The sequence below is a fragment of the Phodopus roborovskii genome, unplaced genomic scaffold, assembly GCF_943737965.1.
Source record: "Phodopus roborovskii unplaced genomic scaffold, PHOROB, whole genome shotgun sequence".
NCBI classification, from domain to species: domain Eukaryota; kingdom Metazoa; phylum Chordata; class Mammalia; order Rodentia; family Cricetidae; genus Phodopus; species Phodopus roborovskii.
Genome location: NW_026126571.1, coordinates 6,803,304 through 6,824,628, shown reverse-complemented (window position 1 = coordinate 6,824,628; position 21,325 = coordinate 6,803,304). Strand labels below are relative to the sequence as shown.

At 41.9% G+C, this 21,325-nt stretch overlaps 1 protein-coding gene across 2 annotated transcripts in view; it reads right to left on the bottom strand.

Moving 5' to 3' along the window:
• Nucleotides 1–21,325, bottom strand: part of Ctnna2 (catenin alpha 2) — a 1,034,505-nt gene that overhangs the window by 98,655 nt on the left and 914,525 nt on the right. For both annotated transcript variants that reach the window (XM_051202772.1, XM_051202773.1), the window contains exons 10-11: nucleotides 2,619–2,711; nucleotides 1,494–1,650 (exon numbers count right to left, since the gene is read on the bottom strand). In XM_051202772.1, the coding sequence (XP_051058729.1) occupies nucleotides 1,494–1,650; nucleotides 2,619–2,711 (250 nt within the window). The remainder of the gene's footprint in view (nucleotides 1–1,493; nucleotides 1,651–2,618; nucleotides 2,712–21,325) is intronic.

Below are 21,325 nucleotides of genomic sequence, written 5' to 3'. Positions count from 1 at the left end.
TAGCTCTATAGACTACACAGCTCCCAGACAATCCTTTAACACAGCCTGCAGTGGGAGTTCAGTTTCTTCCTGAAGCATAAAGTCTGCAAGAAGGGAAAATCCCCGAGCACAAGCACAGCAGCCTCTGCCGGAATCATCTCCACAGCTGCACTCACAGGTCCTGGTGATTTGCCTGTCATCAATAGTGACAGAATTGCCTATCTCAGGACTCAGACCTACCCTCCTCCCCTGGAAGCAGGTCAAGTTTTAGCAAGTGCTGTATGAGCTGCTGGGTATGAGTTCTATACGCCCATTCAATTGGAATTTTCAAGGACTACTGGTTGTTTTAACAATTTATAATCAAGGATTACGTTTTTCGTGACCTCTTCCCCATTAAAACCCTTCCAGATAAACTGAAGCTAAACATAGTTGGTCCAAAAGCTCTCTGGGAAAATGCCCACTTGCTGGCAGGGAGGCAAATCTTAAAATGGCACTGATGATGTCCATTGAAACACAGAATGATTTCATCATCGTCAGGATTTTCCAGCCTGCTCCTGCCTGGTTATGGACACAGAGAAGAGAGCAATTAGAGCAGTGAGGGCCTCTGTGTTCTTTCAGGGCATTCACTATTCATCTTCACAAGTACATAGGCAGAGCTGTGTGACTTACTGCATTCATTGGGAGGCTAGTAAGTCTACCTGTCTCAACACAAACTTTCACTTGCAAAAATTTCTGTTCTACTTTCTATTTCTGTTACTATGATTAGAGATCCCGACAAAAGCAGCTTGGGAACAGAGGGACTTACTTCAGATTACAGGTCCAGGTTACACCTCATCCTTGTGGGGAAGGCGAGGCAGGAGTGCATTGAACTAGTCACAATCACCAACCAGGAGCAGAGGGAAATGGATACACACATGCTGACTTGATGGAGTTTCTCACTCTTACACAGTACCGCATAAGGAATCGTGCCACCCACAGTGGGCTGGGCATTTCCACATCAATTAATTTAAGACAGCTCCCCAAAGACATGCCCACAGGACTACTGAATATAGTCAACCCCTCATAGAGATGCTTTCCAGGTAATTTCAGATTTTAGCATATAGCCAACTAGAATTTCTTCACAAAGCCATGCTAGAATAAGTGATTGTCTATTTTAAGGCATAAGTCTAGCGAATTAACCAATCCAAGTAGATGGGCAATTTAGATGTATTGAAAATCCATCCTGCTTAAGAAAAAAATTGAAAATCTACAATGGACTGTAAGCTTCTTTGTTGCCATCTGCTCAGGTTCTGAGATCGTCATCAGAAAGTTACAGGTTTTCCCTCATATGCCCTGACTCAGTATATCAATATATTGATTGTTTTCAAGAGGGTATTGTAATCACATCTGCTGGGTTGACTGAAAACTCAAAGGCCAAAGAGAGGTCTTGAATCATAAGCCCCTATCGTTGCTCAGAAATTTCTTATCTTGTTAGCTTCCTCCATCTCTCAGCTAAGGGGCCTGCAGGTGACTACCTGAGACAGAGAGGAAGTCATCCACTGATGTGATGTCATCCACAGCCTCAGTCAGCACCCTGACCTGCTTTTCCCACTGGTCTTTGAAGACATCCATGTTGTCCTGAGCAACTTTGCTCTGTGGCCGGGCAGCCAGAGTGAGGGCAGCATTGATGACCTGTTGGTTAGGAAAACACAGGGACATGATGATCACATTCTTCGGAAGGGAGAGTAGCAGGTCAAAGCACAGGTTGGAACCCCAGACCTTGAAATTACTGCAGAGAAATGAGTTGTCGGTACTCAGCCCAATCAGAAACACAAACGATAAAGGAAGTTATAAACCAGCATTACTTTTGCTGCTTCTTTTGAAGATATAGTAATTAGCCTTGGGCTTCAAAGACGTATTTGCTGGACAAGTCTAATTTTCTTAGCACAGATGTGCGCAAAATATATCACTTGCTTTCTGCACGCAGAAGCCTATAATTTACTTATTGAGATAAAGTAAATAGATTCAGAACGTTTAAACCACAACCCCAAATAAGCAGACTGAAGTCAATATGAGTGGAAATGATGATAATTGCCACTGCAATCCTGAATACACTGAGTGGTTGGAAGTTCTTTTTGAGAAAGGTACAACCTGAAACTCTTCTGGATTGACAGTTAATATATTCCAATTAGATAATAATGGAGCTGAAAGTGGCTGAGGAGATGGCATGGTGGGTAAAGCGATTTCCACGGGGGGAAAAAGCCAGGAGTGGCAGCACATAACTATAAGTTGGCCTGGCAGGGTGCAGCAGAAAGTGGATTTCTGAAGCACAATGATTAGCGGCCTAGCCAAATACATGACCTCCAGATCTACTAAGAGACACTTGGTAAAAATACATAATGATAATGTAGAGAATAATATAAGTGGACCTCTGGCCTCCACATGCATGTATACCTACCTGCAGGCTACAGTGTAACGGGTGAGGAGTACACAACCACACTGAGAGACAGACCGACAGACAGACAGACAGACAGACAGACAGAGAAGAAGGAGGAGAGGAGGGAGAGGAGGAAAAGAGAGAGGAGTTTAGGAGTTTTGTACAGAGAGTCATGACTCTTAGGATACCAAGGGACTTTGGAAGCCAAGTGAATGGCACTTACCTGGGGACACAGGCTGTCAATCTGGGTGGCTGCCATCCTGACTAATTTCACCCCTTCCTCATTGTTCGAGATAGAACAGGCCAAATTGGCAACCTGTGTGGAAGAAGAGCCAAGTGAAAATTGTGTTGAAAGAAAGAGAAAGAAAGGAAGAAGCGAGTTTGTGCTTTTCAGAAAGGTGTTGTTCACTCCCAGCATCCCATCGCTGGTGGAATAAGGCCATTCTTGTTTGCTGAGCCAACAAGTAGAATGCTCCTTATCGAATTCATGCACGTCCACCAGAAGACTAGGGTGCTAATAGGAAGCTACTTTGTCAAATCTTTATGCATACACAAGCAGAGTTTTGAAATGAGGTACCTTGGCCATTTCTCTCCTCTGGCTTCCCTGATTTGTGCTCCCTTTCTCCTGAGCCCCAAAGACCCATCATTCAGTGAGGGATACTATGCTCTCGGATGCAACCCTCCTTGACTCTTTCCAGTGAGAGAAATACTATATTAATGTTTTGCATTGAAAATACTTACCATATGATGAATTAAAGCTCTCTACAAATGAAATCTACATCTGTTTAAAGTCACCCGTAGACATTCACCCAGTGCAATGCCCTTGTGAGTGGATAAGAGTGGCGTGTAGAAAGACCGTGTGACCGTGTGACTGGTGGAGTACATCGAAAACTACATGCCCCAACTCTATCATAAACGTATCCATAGTTGCTTTACCAACAACATTAAACAAACCAAAACAGCTAAAATATAAAACAACAACAACAAAAAAAAAAAAAACTTTTTCAACTTCCCAGAAAAAGCAGCCCTATTTAGGTTATTTTTTTCTCATCAAGGAGTGAGACTTGGTAATACAAGGTCCGATTGATTGACTAAGGTCAACAGTACACAAAGTTGCCAGTAAAGCTCTGATCCATCCCATCAGGCTGCTGTCAAGAAGTCAGGAGATTGAGGATTAGAGAGGCCATAAGGGAGGAGATGGGCAGTGAGGCCTCTGAGCAGTAAAGCCGAACAAGTGACCCACAGAGGGACAGTCCCTGGCACCTCTGGGTCACATGCATTTGGTACTCAGGGGGTCACTGGTTTCTAAAACTCAAAGAAATGAAAATGAACCGCACATCTGCATAATTCCTATGGTGAAGGAACCCTGAGGGGGGTAGGTAGTATGCGGAGCCGGATCCAACCCAGAGAGGCTTGAGCCTCTAACCAGCTATGTGAGCTCTCTGCAGGAAGAGGGATGTTTCCTTAACAGTAACTGGGGACACGTCGATGGTGAAGTAGGAATACTTTCCTAAATGACTTCAACCGCTCCATCAGGGTAAGAATTGCTATTGAAGACTGCTAAGGAAGATGGGGCATACTTTATGTCTATCACAGTGAGAATAGAAGCTGCCGAAATTACAGCTCCAATGAGGTATAAGTATTGTCTACTAGTTTCTTGTCACCCATATTTAATTTTTTTTTTTGATGACCTTCCCTATTACACATAGGTTTTAAAAATAAGTCTGAGGACGGGTGTTGGTGGCGCATGCCTTTAGTCCCAGCACTCGGGAGGCGGAGGCAGGCAGATCTCTGTGAGTTCTAGGCCAGCCTGGTCTACAGAGCTAAGTTCCAGGACAGGCTCAACACAATACAGAGAAACCCTGTCTGGGGGGGGGGGGAGTACACTCTGAGGAAAGACAATGGAGCCTCATACTCACAGTAAAGGGCACTAAATGCCAATGGGCACATAACTTTTAAGAAATGACACAGCCACTAACACTGACATTTCCAATTTTCAGTTTCTATTCTGCATTTTGGTAAGTATTGTTATATCTATATGCCTTTCAGGGATGTGTTTCTCTTTGAATCGTGAGTATCACATCTGTGTGTGCGTGTGTGCACATGAATGTCTGTACATGCAGAAACCACAGGTATTAGATCCACCCTGTGGCTGGAGTTACAGGCAGTTCCTAACACCCTCATGAGTTCTGGAAAACAAACTTGGATTCTCACAAAGAGCAGTACAAGTTCGTACAGGCTAAACCATGTCTCCAGCATTCGGAATTTTCTGTAGGTTAATTCACTGTACATTTCCAATGACTCAGTACCCAATACAGGTCTTCCATATGTGTTGACTGAATCATTAAAGAGTAGTAACTGTTAACACCAGTGTGTAGAAGTTGCTGTGTACAATGATTTGGAATATGATTTCCATGGGAGGTACTAAGAATTGAGTTATGACAGTTTGACTAAGCACGTTTCCACCATGCCTTCTAACCAGTGTTTACCTACTCGATGACATTAAACAATAGCTGCTGCATTCTGCTTCTAGATGGAACCCTGAATTCAGGTCTCCTTGAATGCATCCCTCCTTGTTCATGGTAGTACAAGAAAAATCAGAATAGCGTGGGCAATTTTTCAGAAACATATTTATTTAAATTTGGTCTTTTAATCTTCAATTGAACTCTTCCTATACTGATGTAGAACAACTCTTTATACCATGACATGCTGGCTTTATGTGATAGCCTGATTGTTCTGTACCATCTTTCTTTGGTATGTGAGATAGACTTACTTAATGTCACATCCTTTAAAAGACCGGGCAGTTAAAGTGTGCTGTATGACACCAACATGAAAAATTAAAGTACTCCTGAAACCAAGGCTGCATTAATATTCTCCCGCATCTCTTAAAAAAGAAGCAGTCAATGAAATGATAGTTCTGAAAAGGGAGAAGGAAACAAAAACCATATGGTGTTTCTCATGGAAGGGCCTGGTGAGAGCTGGTGTTGATTGTCACCTGGGCAGGATCTTGTATCACCTAGGAAACAAGCCTCCAGGCCCATCTGGGAAGGATTACTGGGATTGGGACAGCCTCTGCACATGCCTGTGAGGAATTATCTAGATTAGTTTAACTGAAGCAGAAAACCTGGCTCTAAGTACAGGTGGCACCATTTCCTGCGGTCTTCCAGGAGATTCTGAGAAAATTAGCTGAGCACAGGCATTCAGTGTCCACTGTTTTCTGACTGTGGTTACAATGTGAGCAGCTGCCTTAAGCGGATGTCAACTTGACGTTCCTGCCTCTGTAGACCACATCCTGGAATTGTGAGCCAAATAAATCCATTCTCCCTTAAGTTACATTTACCAACATATTTTTAGCAGCAGCACTATCCATGAAATATTTTTCCTCACCAAAAAAAAAAAAAAAAAAAATCTAAAACTGATCAGCTTGTATAATTAACTCAAATTTAACAGAAAATACAAAAGGTAAAAGTAAGTGTAGAACAGAACATCAAGACATCAAGAACATGAAAGTCCTGGTGGTAAAAAATAAAGGCCGTAACACCTTGTTCATATCCTGAATAAAATAAGCTACAAGTATATGCTAATGTGTAAATCAATAAGTGTAAGAATCAAAGTATATTTATAAAGCCAAAGAAACTTAAATGTTGGTTAAATAGGTGTTGCTATTATAGAATTATTCATATTAAAGAAGCATGATGAAGGTGTATTGATTACTTTAAAAGAGATTGGGGCTGGGGGGATGGCTCAGCATTTATGAGTGCATACAGCTCTTCCAGAGGACATGGTTTCAGTTCCTAGAACCTTTATCCAGAAATTTACAATCTCCCGTAACTACAGCTCCAGGGGGAGCCTTCTTCTGGCCTCTAACAGTACCCTGCACTGGGGTGCAGATACCTCACCCTATACACACACATTGTTATAATTTTTTAACTTAAAGAGATAAACCAAAATGTTGATGAAAATAATAAAACGGCTGACATTTACTTGCAAGTATATTAATTTGGAGAAATAGGTGGAGGTATAAGACAAACAAGGCTTGCCAGATGTTCAGAACTGTTCAATCTGTATTATGCTACCTTGAGATATGGTCTAAGAAAAACAAAACAAAACAAATAAAAAGAAAAAAAACTTTACAAGAAAAAGACTTAGCATCTATGTCCCTATGTCCACACCACCAGCTCTGGAAAACCTGTTTTATATCTCAATGGGCTAAACAAAAGCGTAGTATAAACGAAAAAAGCTTGAGTATAGTTGGAGTTGAAGCTTGCACACAAGTGAGCATGCTGGCTGAGCACAGAAGGGTGTCATGTCCAGACCAAAGCTGGCTGTGCTCTCCCTAGTAGAAGCCAGCTTAGAAGGGGAGAGGAAGGATACAGGGCTGAGAACAACTGGACTCTTTCACAAGGAAGACTGCCAAACTGTAAAATCCAGGAGGTGACGAGCTTTTCTTCTGGTATCTTTTTGGTTTCTTGCCCTTTGTTTAAACAAAATCCATTGTAACTTCACTCTAAAGTAGAACTCACCAGCTAACAGAACCCAGCAGGAGGGACAGAGCTGCCAACAGTGGGCAGAAACAGACAGCTGGCACCCTCCACTGTCCTCCGATTATTTATTCTCTTTAATTTCCACAGATGCACAAATCCTAATGGCTGGCAGCCTCTTCTCTGCAAAGTACTCCTACATTTAGTTGTACTTAAAATCAGAATTCCATTTACCTTCTATTGTATTCGGAAACATGCTGAGCGAATTCCGGATCGCACATTAAGGACTTCAGTATCTATCTCAGAAGACAGGGTGTGGGTTTGGAACTGGCCATGGATGCCATCCAAATCTCTGCCTTCCTTGTTCCATTATGGCTTTCATTCCTCTGCTTCTCCCACAAGCCACTGCCTCAATCATAGCTCTGAACAGATTTTCATGAGTTTTGATTTTTACAGCTCTGTCAACAGATGACCCCATGGCTTAATCTTCCAGGGAGCTTTCATGAATAATACAGCTTCAACTGACTAACACTTCCCCACCACCCTAAGGATCCTGCAAACAGCAAATGCCTCATAAATGGTCTTGATCATCTATTCTTTAACTGCAACTCAAATGAAATCTGAATCTCCTCAACTGAGCAAAATACTCTATTTTTGGAAGCATGACTTGTCTCTGTGGTCATTTTAGTACAATGGGACTGGGAATGAATGGAAAACTAATGTCATTAGACGTTAGAAAAAAATAAACAAACACAGACAATAGACCATGATAGAACATATAGACTGCAGCCCCACAGACATTATGTAGTCTGACTAAATTTGAGACAATTTTGAATCCTGCTTGAATCAACTAAGCAGGTGACATTTTGGCATGCCCATGCCCAGCTGGATCTGGCCTTTTCTTTCTCATTCCTGAATTATTTACAGCTTAACTGAGACAAGAGTTATCCCACCCTCCTGGAAGACTAGAAAACAATAAAGTTTATCATAGGATATTAAATTTGAGGCTATTAACATCTATGCAGGATGTCTGAAAGTTGGATGAGTCATAAGCACAGTGGGCTGAGCTGTTTGGTGAACCAATCGCTTTTTACCCACAGTGAAAAGGAGTCTTCCTCCAGAACTTTTGAGAAAGAATTGAATTGAAGAAGTAAACACTAAAAACTGAGACAGTGTCCTTTGCAGGGCTTCTGTGTCTTAGCTGTAGAAGCTTGTCAACCATGACCAAATGGGGTGTTTGCTGACCATAAGATCAGAGAATTTGAGACATAAGCAGCTATGCTCGATTGGTACAGTACTTACTGTGTAAAGGTATGATAGTTCAGGGACATCTAGGTTGCTTCCAGGTTCTTGCTATTACAAATAGTGCTGCTATGAACATAGTTGAACAGATGCCTTTGTTGCATGTATGTGAATCATTTGGGTATATGCCTAAGAGTGGGATTGCTGGGTCCTGTGGTAGACTGATTCCCATTTTCCTGAGGAACCGCCATACTGATCTCCAGCAGAGGCAGACACTCACAGCTAAACACTGAGCAGAACTGGAATCCAGATGCAGAGAGGGAGGACAAGACTAGGCTACAGAAACCCACAGAGACAGATAACCTGAACAAGGAGGAGCTAATGGACACCCCCCCCCCCCAAGCTGATAGTTAAATTGGGAGCTAGAGAGGTCATTCAGCACATGGGAAAATGTGTACATTCTTGCAGAAGATCTGAATGCAGTTTCTAGAGCACATAGTGAGTGGCTCACAACTGCCATAACTCCAGCTTCAGGGGAGACCTAGCCAATGCCTCTAATCTCCACAAGTACCTACATTCCACATGTAGATAACTGCACACAGGCATATACACATGGACATAAATAAAATAAATCTTAAAATTGGTCTTATTTGAACACTTTATAAAAAAATATTTCAAAAGCCAGTATACCTGTAATACTACTGGACTTTAAATAAAAACCTCAATTTTAACATGTTCGGGCATGTAACTCCAAAGCAATATGAGGTACATCTGAGTCATGGGAACACATTTTCCTTTTTCTGACTCTGGAAACAAATAGTGCATTTAAATATCCATTGTTTCTGTTCAATTACAAACATTATACGTATTCCACACATTCAGCCTCCAAATTCAGTACCATTTCATTGATTTTATATCTTCAGGTATCATACTCATATCCTAAGGAGGGAATACTTTTGAAATTAACCAAGGTAGCAATTTGGAGGTCCGTAAGGCACTTACTCCTTGTGTTAATATTTCGCCATCAGCGTAAAGTTGAGGATAAAATGAACTTATTTACTATTAAAGGGGAATCATTCACTGGTTATTCCCATAGCCATCAGAGAGAATGGAGGGTGACAGAAATGCATGCAACTGTTATTCTCTGTAAACATGACAACATGGGGCACCTTGGATTCCACCTGAAACTTTATACACATTCATACACTGACATAACCTGCTACAAGAAAACATTGATAAGGACAGCAGCCTCTGCCTAAAAGTAAAGGTCCTTAAAAGTCTTCACCCTTAGCTGGGGAGATACTAGCAGTTGAATGCTGCAAGGAAAAGAAGTGTTGATTGCCTTTAGTATAGTCTTTCTTGTGTTGGCCATGTTCTAGTGGATGTCCCCCTGTGCCCATGCACATATGGATGGCATTAATTAGACTCTATTACAAGTTAAGTACTATTTATGCAGAGAGGAACCTTCACTTTGGTGAGAAGAGAGAACTTACACTAGTCACCCCCATGGTATCTGCAGTAATTGGTGAGAAGTCCTTTAACTGAAGTGGCAAGCTTCTGCATTTAAACTATGCAGGCTATAAGTCATCCTTAGATGACTTAGAATGCTTATTACAGTGTAAATGCTGTTAGGTGGTTGTTGATCTCTACAGTTTAAGGAATAAGAGCAAAAGGTCTGCTTGAGGACAGAGAGATGTCATAGTTATTAAGATAATTAGCAGCTCTTTCTGAGGATCATATCAGGTAACTCACAACCTCCTATAGCTCTAGCTCCAAGAATACCTGACTCCTTCTTCTGGTCATTGTGGGTACCTCTACACACACACACACACACACACACACACACACACACACACACACACACAGGCGCACATGCATGACATACACAGAGATACATACAAATAAAAATAAATCTTTTTTAAAGGAAAAATCTCTGCTTATGTTCAGTAAAAATGTAATTTCCCTTAGTATTTTCAACCTGTGGGTCACTGAATTCTTGGACATTAAGCCTACAGCTACAGTCTGGTGATGATGGCACACACCTTTAGTCCCAGCACTCAGGAAGCACAGACAGGAGGATCTCCATGAGTTCGAGACCAGCCTGGTCTACTGAGCCAATTCTAGAACAGCCTCCAAAGCTACAGAGAAACCCTGTCTTAAATTAAAAACAAACAAACAACAAAACAAAACAACAAAAATAAAACCCTACATACACAGAGGTTCATGTGTAACCTATTTTAAAAGTCCATGATTTTATAGCATTGCTTAAGAGATGAGGGGAGACAATGATGAATAATGATGGGTTCAGAGATGAATAGATAACTCAGAGGTCAAAAACTCTAGCTCCTCTTTCAGAAGGTCCCAGTTCAGTTCCCAGCACCCATGTTAGAAGGCTCACAGTTCCTAGTCAAGGCAGCTTCAGGGACTCAGTGTCTTTTGATACTATTTATTTCATTTCATATTCCAAATATTCTCAATTTTTGTGTCATCTTACACATTTTTAATACTTAATTTTCCCCATATCGCCTTTTTTTTTTTTCTTCACAGTTTTACATCAAGTCAGCATTTGGCAACTGAGAACCAAATGAACCAGATGCAGCATCCTGCTACATAAAACTGCAAAGAAATTTCTTTGCAGTGCCATCATCTGTCCTTGCACCCTCGTCTGTAGTTAGATACCTGTGACAACACAAATCTGCATGTCTAGGGCTCCTCTGGGGTGCAAAATAGCTCCGTTACTTGTTTTCTTAGGGATACACGCACCACTAGCAAATGCTGTGTGCATGCCTCTGCCTAAATTAAAGTGATCAGTCTGCCCTGGTGACTTTAATGGAGGTAATCACCAGCTCACATTCACGAACAAATTGATGTGCCTGCTTCCTCGCTGAATCACTCAGCATAAATCTATACCCTTCATATATAAAAACCTCAATGGCTTAAAATAATGCAATAAAGCATCCCCTAATGTGTTCTTGAAGCTGCTTCATCAATAATGTGCTGTTATGTGAAAAGGATAGCAGAGGCTTCTCTTATGCTATCTAAAATCATGTAATAGATGTAATCCCCTTTTAATTACCAAAGACCTCCTGAGATTTCATTTTCTCTATCTTCACATCAAAGAAGTGAAGTATCATTACGCCCCACTATTATTATTATTATTATTATTATTATTATTATTATTATTATTATTCTGGCAGTCCCATGAAAGTAAATAAAATCTTCACATTCTTGTGCATAAAAGATGTTGACCTTCATATAGGCTGAACACTGATATTGGAGGAATGACAGGCCTTATGTCTAGTGATGGACATGAGTTATATTAAGCCATCCAGCGCTCAGTGTTTGGGGGTATCCAAGAACATTTGAAGATACTGATGAGTAAGTGAGAACAGTCTCTTCCTTCAGCCTGGACTCAAGTGGAAGGGTAGAGTCGAGGCCCCACCCAGTAGTCTAACTATCCAAACCATTGAAGAATGTGTCCTTTTGTACAGAATACTGTTTTAATGTGAGATGGCCTAGAGACTTCATTTTGTTCTAGGTTGACTTTGGAAGATTAAGGAGAGCCTAATCATTTATAGGAAATACCTCTACCAAATAAATTCCCAGCACTGTGCCAAAGTCTATGAAGACTTCCTACTTACAGTGGTCAACAATCCTCAGTACTTACCACATACTATTATTTTATACATGATTTATAACATGTGAAAGTAGATGGGGCATGCCTACATATACAATTAAGTATATGGATATACATAGATATATGTCTTCAATGAAACTTGAAGCTGGTCACTGTAGCTATGGGATATTTGATGCCTTTGCAGCCACCAGTCCCCCACATACAAATACATAAATAAAAAATAAAGAGTATTCGTTTCTCAGACCTTCATGGCTCCCATACAAGACCCTAAACATGGAAATGGCAATACAAAGCAGTCCCTGCCATCCTGAATCTTCTTGAACACCCATCCTTGTGAGCCCCTACTTCTCCCAAGTCTTACTGTGCTACTGATAACCAATCAGTTAAACTCCTTTGCTCAGACAACCAAGTACGTGTTCTAGGAATTCGTATGCTTCCCTCCAAGTCAGGGTAACTCTTGATCATCTAAAGAACATTTAGATGTTCTTTAGAAACTCTAGGCTTTCCTGCCAGCTTTTGGAAAGGGGCATAAGAACAAAGAATATTCCTACTCTAACTTCATCCCCAAATCCTGTTTTCTTCTTCCTCTGGTTCTGTCAATAATGTAACATCCGGTTTTGTAAATAAAGTTTTACTGGAACACATCTTTGTCGACGTATGTATTGCCTGTGAATGCTTTTGCACAACAAAGGCACACTTGATTAGTAGTGGCAGACAGAAGATAACATGCAAGCCAAGAAGAGGTGGTGTCTACATCTGCACAGAAAGGGATTGCCATTCTGGTTTAGATTGAAACTTGGTTAGAATCAAGGAATCGTTTCCGTGGGTCTGTCAAATGTTCCAAAGTATCATCATGATAGGAAATAACTGATGCATAGATTATGGAATACACCTTAGCTTTCCTTAGGTAAGTAGATCAGGAGCTAGGGAAATGGCTCAGTGGGTAATGGTTTGCTGTTCAAGCATGAGGACTGGAGTAAATGTCAGGTGGTTGTTTTAACTTTGGTCCTGTGGCTGTGCCTTAATCTGCTGCTATCTCAGCGGGCAATTTGCAACTCTGCAGTTACCAGCTTGCTTCACTAACAGTGGTCTTGCAGCTAGGACCACAGCCTGGTGAGAATTGTGCTCCTGCAGGCTCTAGCCCTCTCACTGCCACTAAAGGTGGCTTTAACTAAATCTCTATTGTTCTAATTATAAATGAGCCTTGAAAGTCAAAGCCTGGGGTGAAAAGCTGCCAACTCAGAGAGGCTGAATAGCAACTACCATCCAAAGGAGATCCATGGTTCAGCTTCCCCAAACCACTTTCTGTCAACTAGATGCGACTCATGGCCCAAGGTTAACCCAAAGGGTTAATTTTATTTAATTAACTCAAATGCAAATTCAGGGTTCACAGGCTGATAGAATACCCCCCCCAACAGATGGTCATGGTGACTCATCTGTAAACTTTGCAAGTGAGAAAGCAGAGACAGAGCATGCTAGCACAAGTTAGCTAGTCCTACTAGCAGAACTTGTAAGCTCCAGATCTAGTGAAAGACTTCATCTCCATATACAATGTGGAGTGCTTGAGGGAGACACATGAAATCAAAACTGTATCTCCATGCTTAACCACATAGGTGCATACATACCAACACATGCACATGCATCTATGCACATGTGTAGCACATGCCACATACAGGGGCTAAACAAATAATAAAATGAATAAATAGTCAAGTGGATCCGAAGTATGCCCATGTTTTTTAACAAACAGAAATATGTATAGTCTAAAGTCTATTTATCAATATTAAATTGTATGAGACTGGGAAAAAAGATAAGAAAAGGAACAGGATGGTTAAATGTGGTACAGGATGTTCAGAAGAACATTTAGGATGCCACTTCAGCTCCAAACAGGTACACCAGAATTTTCCATTAAAACATTAAAGAGGAGAAAATCCGGGTTTGTAATCAGAGACTATTTTCTCCAACTATAGCCATACACGCTACCTATTCCTGGAACTGGAAGAGCAGACCACTCCAGAAGCCTCCTTATATTAATAACGGCATCCCCTGCAGCCATGGCCTTTTCTGGCACTGAGTTTTTAGTTTTCATCAGTCTCCCAGTTCCAACTAACTCTCAAGACACGTTCTCCATCCTGGGCGTGAGTCAAGCACATAAGTAATCCAAGTGATTATATCCAGTGGAAGGTGGTAGCCCTTAGCAGCCCCAGGATAAAAACCCATGCATTCATCACTGCAATGGGCACTGTCAGAGTGCAAGAGCTATAGACTAGACACTTGACATCTAACTTCACAGTTCATGTAAAGTGGGCTACATAAGCTTTGGGGAGATGACCCATGTCATGTCCTCTGCACACAACGAAAGTTCCTAAAGAAGTGACCAAAATGAAAGTTCAAGCCTTTTAGCAGCTCTGCCTCTGCCCTTCTTACTTGCAAATTCTCCATCCTCCCACTTGGATTCTATCCTAGAGCCCTCCCCTAGCCCATCCTCCATCTTGCTCAATTTTACCTGTGCTTCTTTATTCTCTCTTCCTTTACTGCAGGTCTGCTCTCTTGCCTTCTCCAAGTTTACTCATGGGGTTTCCAATCTCCATTTAGTGTCCAAGTTGGAATACAGGTGAAAAACATAGTTCCCTTTCTGTGACATTTCCTTAGGAGCCAGTCCACCCATTTTCAGACCAGGTAAAAGTCTGGGTCCCTCCATAATCCACAGGTGACATCAGGAAAATGTCTATTTGAACTCCGTTTCTGGGTTATTACATGGGTCAAAAAAAATCTTGACAGAGCTACAGATCCATCCCTAGGATCTCCCCAGACCTCATCTGAAATCCATCCTGCTTCTTCTGCCATCATCTGCCTCACACACTTGCCTCCTGATGTCTATGTCAAGCTTCCTGTCTATAGTTACCTGAATATATGTACCTGGATAACATCCACTCAGCAGGCATTCTCAACTACTCATTACCTCTGTGGCAGCCACCACCACTCCTTCCTGCCACAGTCCTATAGAGAGGTGAGGCCTCCCAGTGCTATTGACAAGCAGCACTTGCACAAATCTCTCCCAAGCTGAGAAACTTCTTATGCAATGCCCTGCATGCATTTCTTTCTTTGGACCACAGGCTCTCAACTAATATCTATAATTATATCAGTGTCTTGCTCAGCACTGAAATCTAAAACATCCCATAATGACCAGAGATAGGGTCATAGCACTGCCCAGACAGCAGAGAGCAGGGTTAGTTCACAGAATCCTGGGAACCCCCTTAGAAAGGACTGAAGCATTGAAATTTTCCCTTCCAAGGTGACTCCCAAAGTGTCACCTCTGTCTCACTGGACATCAGATGTTTCCATCCCAGTCCAAAGCCATGGCCAGGCACGGTCACAGATGCTTCCTGGCTTCATTCTCTGACTCTTGGGAGACCATCGCCAGGTCTAGATGGACTGAGCAGCTGTACTTGTGAAAACATCCACAAACTCACAGCCAAGCTTATTCTCGTCACAAATGCCCATAGGATCGGCCCTAGCCCATAATTTCCTTCAAATGTGCCTCAACTTAGCAACTTCGTACAATAGAATTGCTTTGCTTTCATCCTCAGGAGGTCTTTATTTTATTTTTCTATCCTTCTTCTAGCTGAATCTGTCATCTAACTGAATGGCCATTTGGCTTGACCTTTTAATTTGCTCAGTGATATAAAGCTAAAGATGGCATTCTGACTAATATTCTCAGAAAGGAGCAAGCAGGGGGGAATTCTATGCATCTAGCTTCTGTTCAGTTTTGCGCTTTCCAGGTGGGCTGCTTATTTCATTAACCATGAGCTCTTACCTCAAATAGATTCTCTCGTGGGGTACAAGATTACAGAGCATGCCTTGTGTGCATGCACGGGGGGAGGGGATGTGAAAGCGTTTGAGGATCATCATCACTGTTGAGGATGTGATAACTATGAAGGTCATTTTGACACTGCAAGAAGCCTAAGAAAATGTGTTTAATACATATTCTTTCACCATAAGAGAACATATTATGTACTTACAGGTGAATTTCTCATAAGTATTATTTTATGTTTAAATAAATAAACAAGAGTAAAATTTGGTCATGGGCCGTGTGTGTGTGTGTTTGTGTGTGTGTGTGTATGTGTGTGTGTTTGTAGTGGATTGGTGGTTGATGTGGTCTTCAAGCTAAGAATGCCCTTACCCTTACACAGAGTGGCTAAAACATTTACTGAAAAAATAATGTTACCTGACACATATGACCAAAAATAACTGCACACAGCACACATTTTATGAACCCAGAAGTATGATGGGATGCTAACACTGGAGGGCTACTTAAGTCCCCACCAGGGTACAAGTTATCCGGAGCATGCCTGTCCTCCTGACGGCTGTTGCCTCTGATCAACACTATCTGTGCTCACCTCAATCTCATCTCTGGAAATGTGTGAGTGTCTCTCATCTTCGCATCTTCATGTATGTGCTCATATTTACAAAAGCCTGATATCACCACCCACCATTTCTCCAGATAAAGCTTATGCAAAAATATAAGCTGTTTCGGGGACTTAAAAACTAAAAAGTTGGAAAATATCCCAAAGAAGATGTCAACATCTTATAAAGACATTCATAAAGAATCCATGAGAAATCCATTATATGCAATGCTTTTAGGATATGGCCAAAACTTCCCAAGGATCCACTTAAAAGAAAATAGCACTTTGTGATGAATGTGTTGGAGCATGACAAGGGCCCACAACTTTACATGGGTAGTTTCCATAATATCTGTAGTATGCCATCCAAATGGAGCCTGCATTAGCTTTTGTTTGTGAGATTCAAAGTATTGAGCCAGAGAGATATCTCCGTTGGTAAAATGCATACCATGCACTTTTGCTCCCCAGCAAGCATGTGAAAGCAGGATCTAGCAGGATGTACCTGAAATCCCAGCACTGGGGAGACAGATATGGGAAGAATATCCCCAGGGCTTGCTGACCAGCTAGTCTAGCCAGTTAGGAAATATCAGATTCACTGTGAAATATATGGCGAAAAGCAACTGTATTTACTGTGCTGACCTCTAGCCAAGAGAGAGGGAGGGATGAAGGGAGGAAGGAGGAGGGAGGGAAGGAGCTAGGGAGGAAGGGAGGGAGGGAAGGAGCTAGGGATAGAGAGAGTAAGCATTAGCCATAAAATAATCCCAAAGGCATGGCCTGAGGTTGTCAGAAAACCTGAATACCAGCCCCATCTGAGATCTACTAAATCAGACACTACTGTATAGGTTCCACAAGTAATTCCCAGTGGTGGCACTATTTTAAAACCCAGTCACAAAATGACAAACATGGTATGTACTCACTCATATATGGATTTTAGACATGGAGCAAAGGAGCCCCAGCCTACAATCCACACTGCCAGAAAAGCTAGGAAACAAGGAGGACACTAAGAGAGACATACATGGTCCCCACAGAAGGGGAAAGGGACAAGATCTCCTGAGCATATTAGCAGCAGGGGAAGGGGAGAGGGAGTTAGGAGAAAGAGAAGGGGGGAAGGGGAGAAGGGGAGGGGAGAGGTGGGCATGAGGGAGCAGGAAGATTGAGTTGAGGAAAGAAAAGAGAACAAGAAAAGAAATACCATAATAGAGAGAGCCATTATAGTTTTAAAGAGAAATCTGGCACTAGAGAAATGTCCAGAGACCTACAATGATGACCCCAACTAACAATCTAAGCAATAGTGCAGAAGCTACCTTAAATGCCCTTCCCTGATAATGAGATTGATGACTGCCTTATATGCCATGCTAGAACCTTCATCTAGTAGAGAAAGGAAGCAGAAGCAGACACCCACAGCTAAGCACTGAGCTGAACTCCTGGAATTTGGTTACAGACAGGGAGGAGTGATGAGCAAAGGGTTCAAGAACAGGCTGGAGAAACCCACAGAAACAGCTAACCTGAGCAAGTGGGAGCTCATAGACCCCCAGTTGGACAGCTGGGGAACATGCATAGGACTGAAGCAAGCCTCCTGAATGCGGGTCTCAGTTAGGAAGCCTGGGAACCAGTCTATGGGAACTCTGGCAGTGGAACCAGGAGGTACCCCTAGTGCATGAATGCACTTCGGGAGCACATTCCCCATGGAGGGATACTCCATTAGCCTATAGGGCCTAGGCCGTACCCCAAATGGCTTGACAGATTTTGATGCTCACTCATGGAAGGCCTCACCCTCCCTGAAGAGTAGATTGGGGGTGGGGTGTCAGTGGGAGCATGGGAGGATGGGAGTGAGAGGGAACTGGGATTAATGTGTAAAATAATTTTAAAAAAGAAAGAGAGTGGGCATTGACTTTGGAAAAAAAACAGTCTGGGCATAATGGAACCAGTCTGAGATGTGGAAGTGGACTGCATGGCCACATGGGGAAATATTCTCCTGATGCTGTGAAACCTCTGAAGTAAAATATCCATAATGAGTCTAACTTTCTGGTAAGGATGTCCGTAAGATATCAAACACTGAGTATTCCACAGAAAATTAGTTGTTGTTCTTGCAATTAAGCGAGTTGCTACTGCAGTTAAGTACACGGAAAGAGAAGTCATTTGACAGAGGATGTCTGCCTGACATTTCAAAGCCTGGTCAGCTATTTTCAGCAAACAATTTGATGCTGGCCATAAGAAGCCAGGGAGCTGCTCATCTAGCAACACATAATGCTGGATTCAGAAGGGACCAATTGAATGGTCCTAGACCTACATGCCCATTCTAACACAGGGAGTTACATGAAAAGCTATAGATGACCAAGTCTTAACCCTATAAGTTTTAGACTTAGACATGTTCATCCATAGGTTATTCATTTTATTATGTCTCTCAAATTACTTAGACATACAGTCAATGCCAAAGCCAAGAACCATGGACCTAATCCAGTCAAACCCTTCTTCCCTTTCTTGGGTGCTTTTTACATACCTCCATTTACCAAAAATGAATCTATGCTAAAGACATCAGGAAACACTCCCCTGGTTATGTAGGCAATTTGCTCCAAAATGGAGATCAGGCTCCACACATTTCTATTTCGGTCCTTTGTATATTTTGATATGCATTGAAAATTCCTAAGCGGCTTTAGAAAATACAGACACTGATAATCCACTCTCTGGGTCCAATGGCTTTGGGGATTTGAAGCCCTGCCCACCAGAGAATTCTAATATACAACTCTGGTAGAGAACCATTCTAGATTTAATCTAAATTTGCTCTAAACTCCATTAGAACATTTCCAAACAAAGATACCCATCACCTTCCTGGCAACCTTTCTTTACTCTGCATCCATCGCCTTCATCTCTCAAAGGACTTAGTCAGAAAGAGAACTTGGAAGTGATTTCTGTTCCCATTACTAAGTTCACTCTATGGTACAGTATGGCCTTTTTACTCTAAGCAGAGGAAGTTCATCCCACTGCTGTGATGGAGTAGAGAATACAGTGGCCAGGTAACCATAGCAACTTTCTGAGCCTCTTTGGCAAGTGAAAGGAAGCTATTGATACTCCCCAGTAGAAGGAGCAGGAGGAGGGTCACAGGACCCTTTCCTGCCATTCCAGCCATTTCTCCTTGCCTACTACATACCTGGTTTAGTAACCTTAGGCAATAACAGAATATATATAAAAAGGTAGAGGTTAACTGCAAAGGGAGCTTCATGATGCAATTTCAACAGGGTGGCCATCCTGGGTAGGGCGCTAATTTGTGGTGTGGCAGCTATCCAGGGATCACCCACAATCTATAAGACACAAATCACCCACCCATGATTTGTTTGGACTGCGTTTGATTTTGGCTTTATGAGACAAGGATTCTCTGTGTAATCCTGGCTGTCCTGGAACTTGCTCTATAGACCAGGCTGGCCTCAGACTCAAGAGATCCATGGGTGTCAGCCTGCTGCTTGCAAGGGTTACAGGTGCAGGCCACTACTGTCCAGCTCCCATTTGTACTTTCCAAGTCAGCCCAATAAATTCACTGGCTCACCAGGTTGTATTTTTGATATAATTATATTTTGATCTGTCCTTAGTTTCCTGTCCTGGATGAATAGATGTTTATTCATGTCTACACAGTTAATATGATCCTCCATCATAAAAACCAGCAGGTGTGCTTGGTAAATTTCCATTCTGCCTGGAGGTTTTGATTCTATGGGTCTGTGATGGACCTGTGTCTACAAAGGTTCCCCAGATATGCTTATGATTTTACATTTTCAGACAAAACTGGCCTAACTTGGGGCCAGCAGCAGCATGAGTATGCCTAAGAACACACTGGAATGCAAACTGCCAGACACCATCCCGGGATTCTGAATCTGGAAGTGGGGCCCAGCACCCTACATTTTAACTGGGCCCTCTTTCCTGCATATCTGAGGCCTTCCCACAGACCAACTTCTGTCTCTTTTCTTGACAAATGGCACCAAATGACACCCTATTGGCCATTGTCCACCCATGAGAGATTCCCCTATATAAAATTATACCCTTTACTTTCTTCTTTAAAAATGTTCCTTGTGTCATCAATTCACATGAGTCTATCAGAGTAAACAGTTTGAGAGTTTTACCAACACTTTTAATTTAGAGAGGCCTAATCACTATCATCATTCACGAAAATTTTGGGTGAGAGTAAGACCCTGTGATTTAACATGAAAAGTATGCCTTTCTGAGCATTTCAGGGTAGTAATAGGCAACCTGGTCATATTGCTTTCAGATTCTTCACACTGAAATGTAGATATGTGCACACATAATAGCCATTATTTCTCTGTCCCAAATTGTCATTTTAAAATGATAAAGAAATCACAAGAGGAGATGGAGAGAAAAAACTATATAGTCCTTTGTCTTAAGGACTCTGAGAAATTAACTTCTTTTTGGTGAAAATGATTAATACTTTATTAGTGACTCAAAACCCCTAATCTTTGAAATCATAAAAAAAAAAAGTGTTCTGTGTTTTTTTTTTTCCTCAGATCCTCACACATGCCTATGAAGTGGGGATCTTCCTGTCATTCTCATTTTATAGTTAGAAGATTCAAGAAGCGGAAATATCAATAGCTTTCCCAACATCTCAGCAGAGTAATAACAAGTCAGGTTTGAGGCTGGGGAGATGGCTAGGTCAACAAAGGTCCTGCTATACAAGTGTGATGACAAGAGCTCAAATGCCAATAACCCATCTTAATGCCCCTGGACAGGGCTGGCAGCTGATTGTCATCTCAGAACTGGGAAGGCAAAGAGAGGTGATTCACAGGGACTGTCTCAGTTGGCAAGCTCCCCATTCAGTGAGAGCGCACCTCAGGAAATAAAGAGGAAAGGGATGAAAGAAAAGGAATGAAAGAAGACACACGATCAGCTCTGGGGTCTCTACAGGCACAGGCACGCGAGTGCATGTGCACCTGTTCCCACACTCATGACATATATACACATGCACACATATGACCTACACATGAGCAAAAATAACAAAAATAATTTTTAAAGAAAGTAAAAAGCAGAAAAGTCAGTTTAGAACACACACACAAATATACAGATTCCCCCTACATGTTCATTTACTCTTTACTATTAACCTCCAATACACATTTTTCCCATTTAACAGATGATGAGGCAGAAGCCAAGAAAGTATAAAAAGCCTCTCCAA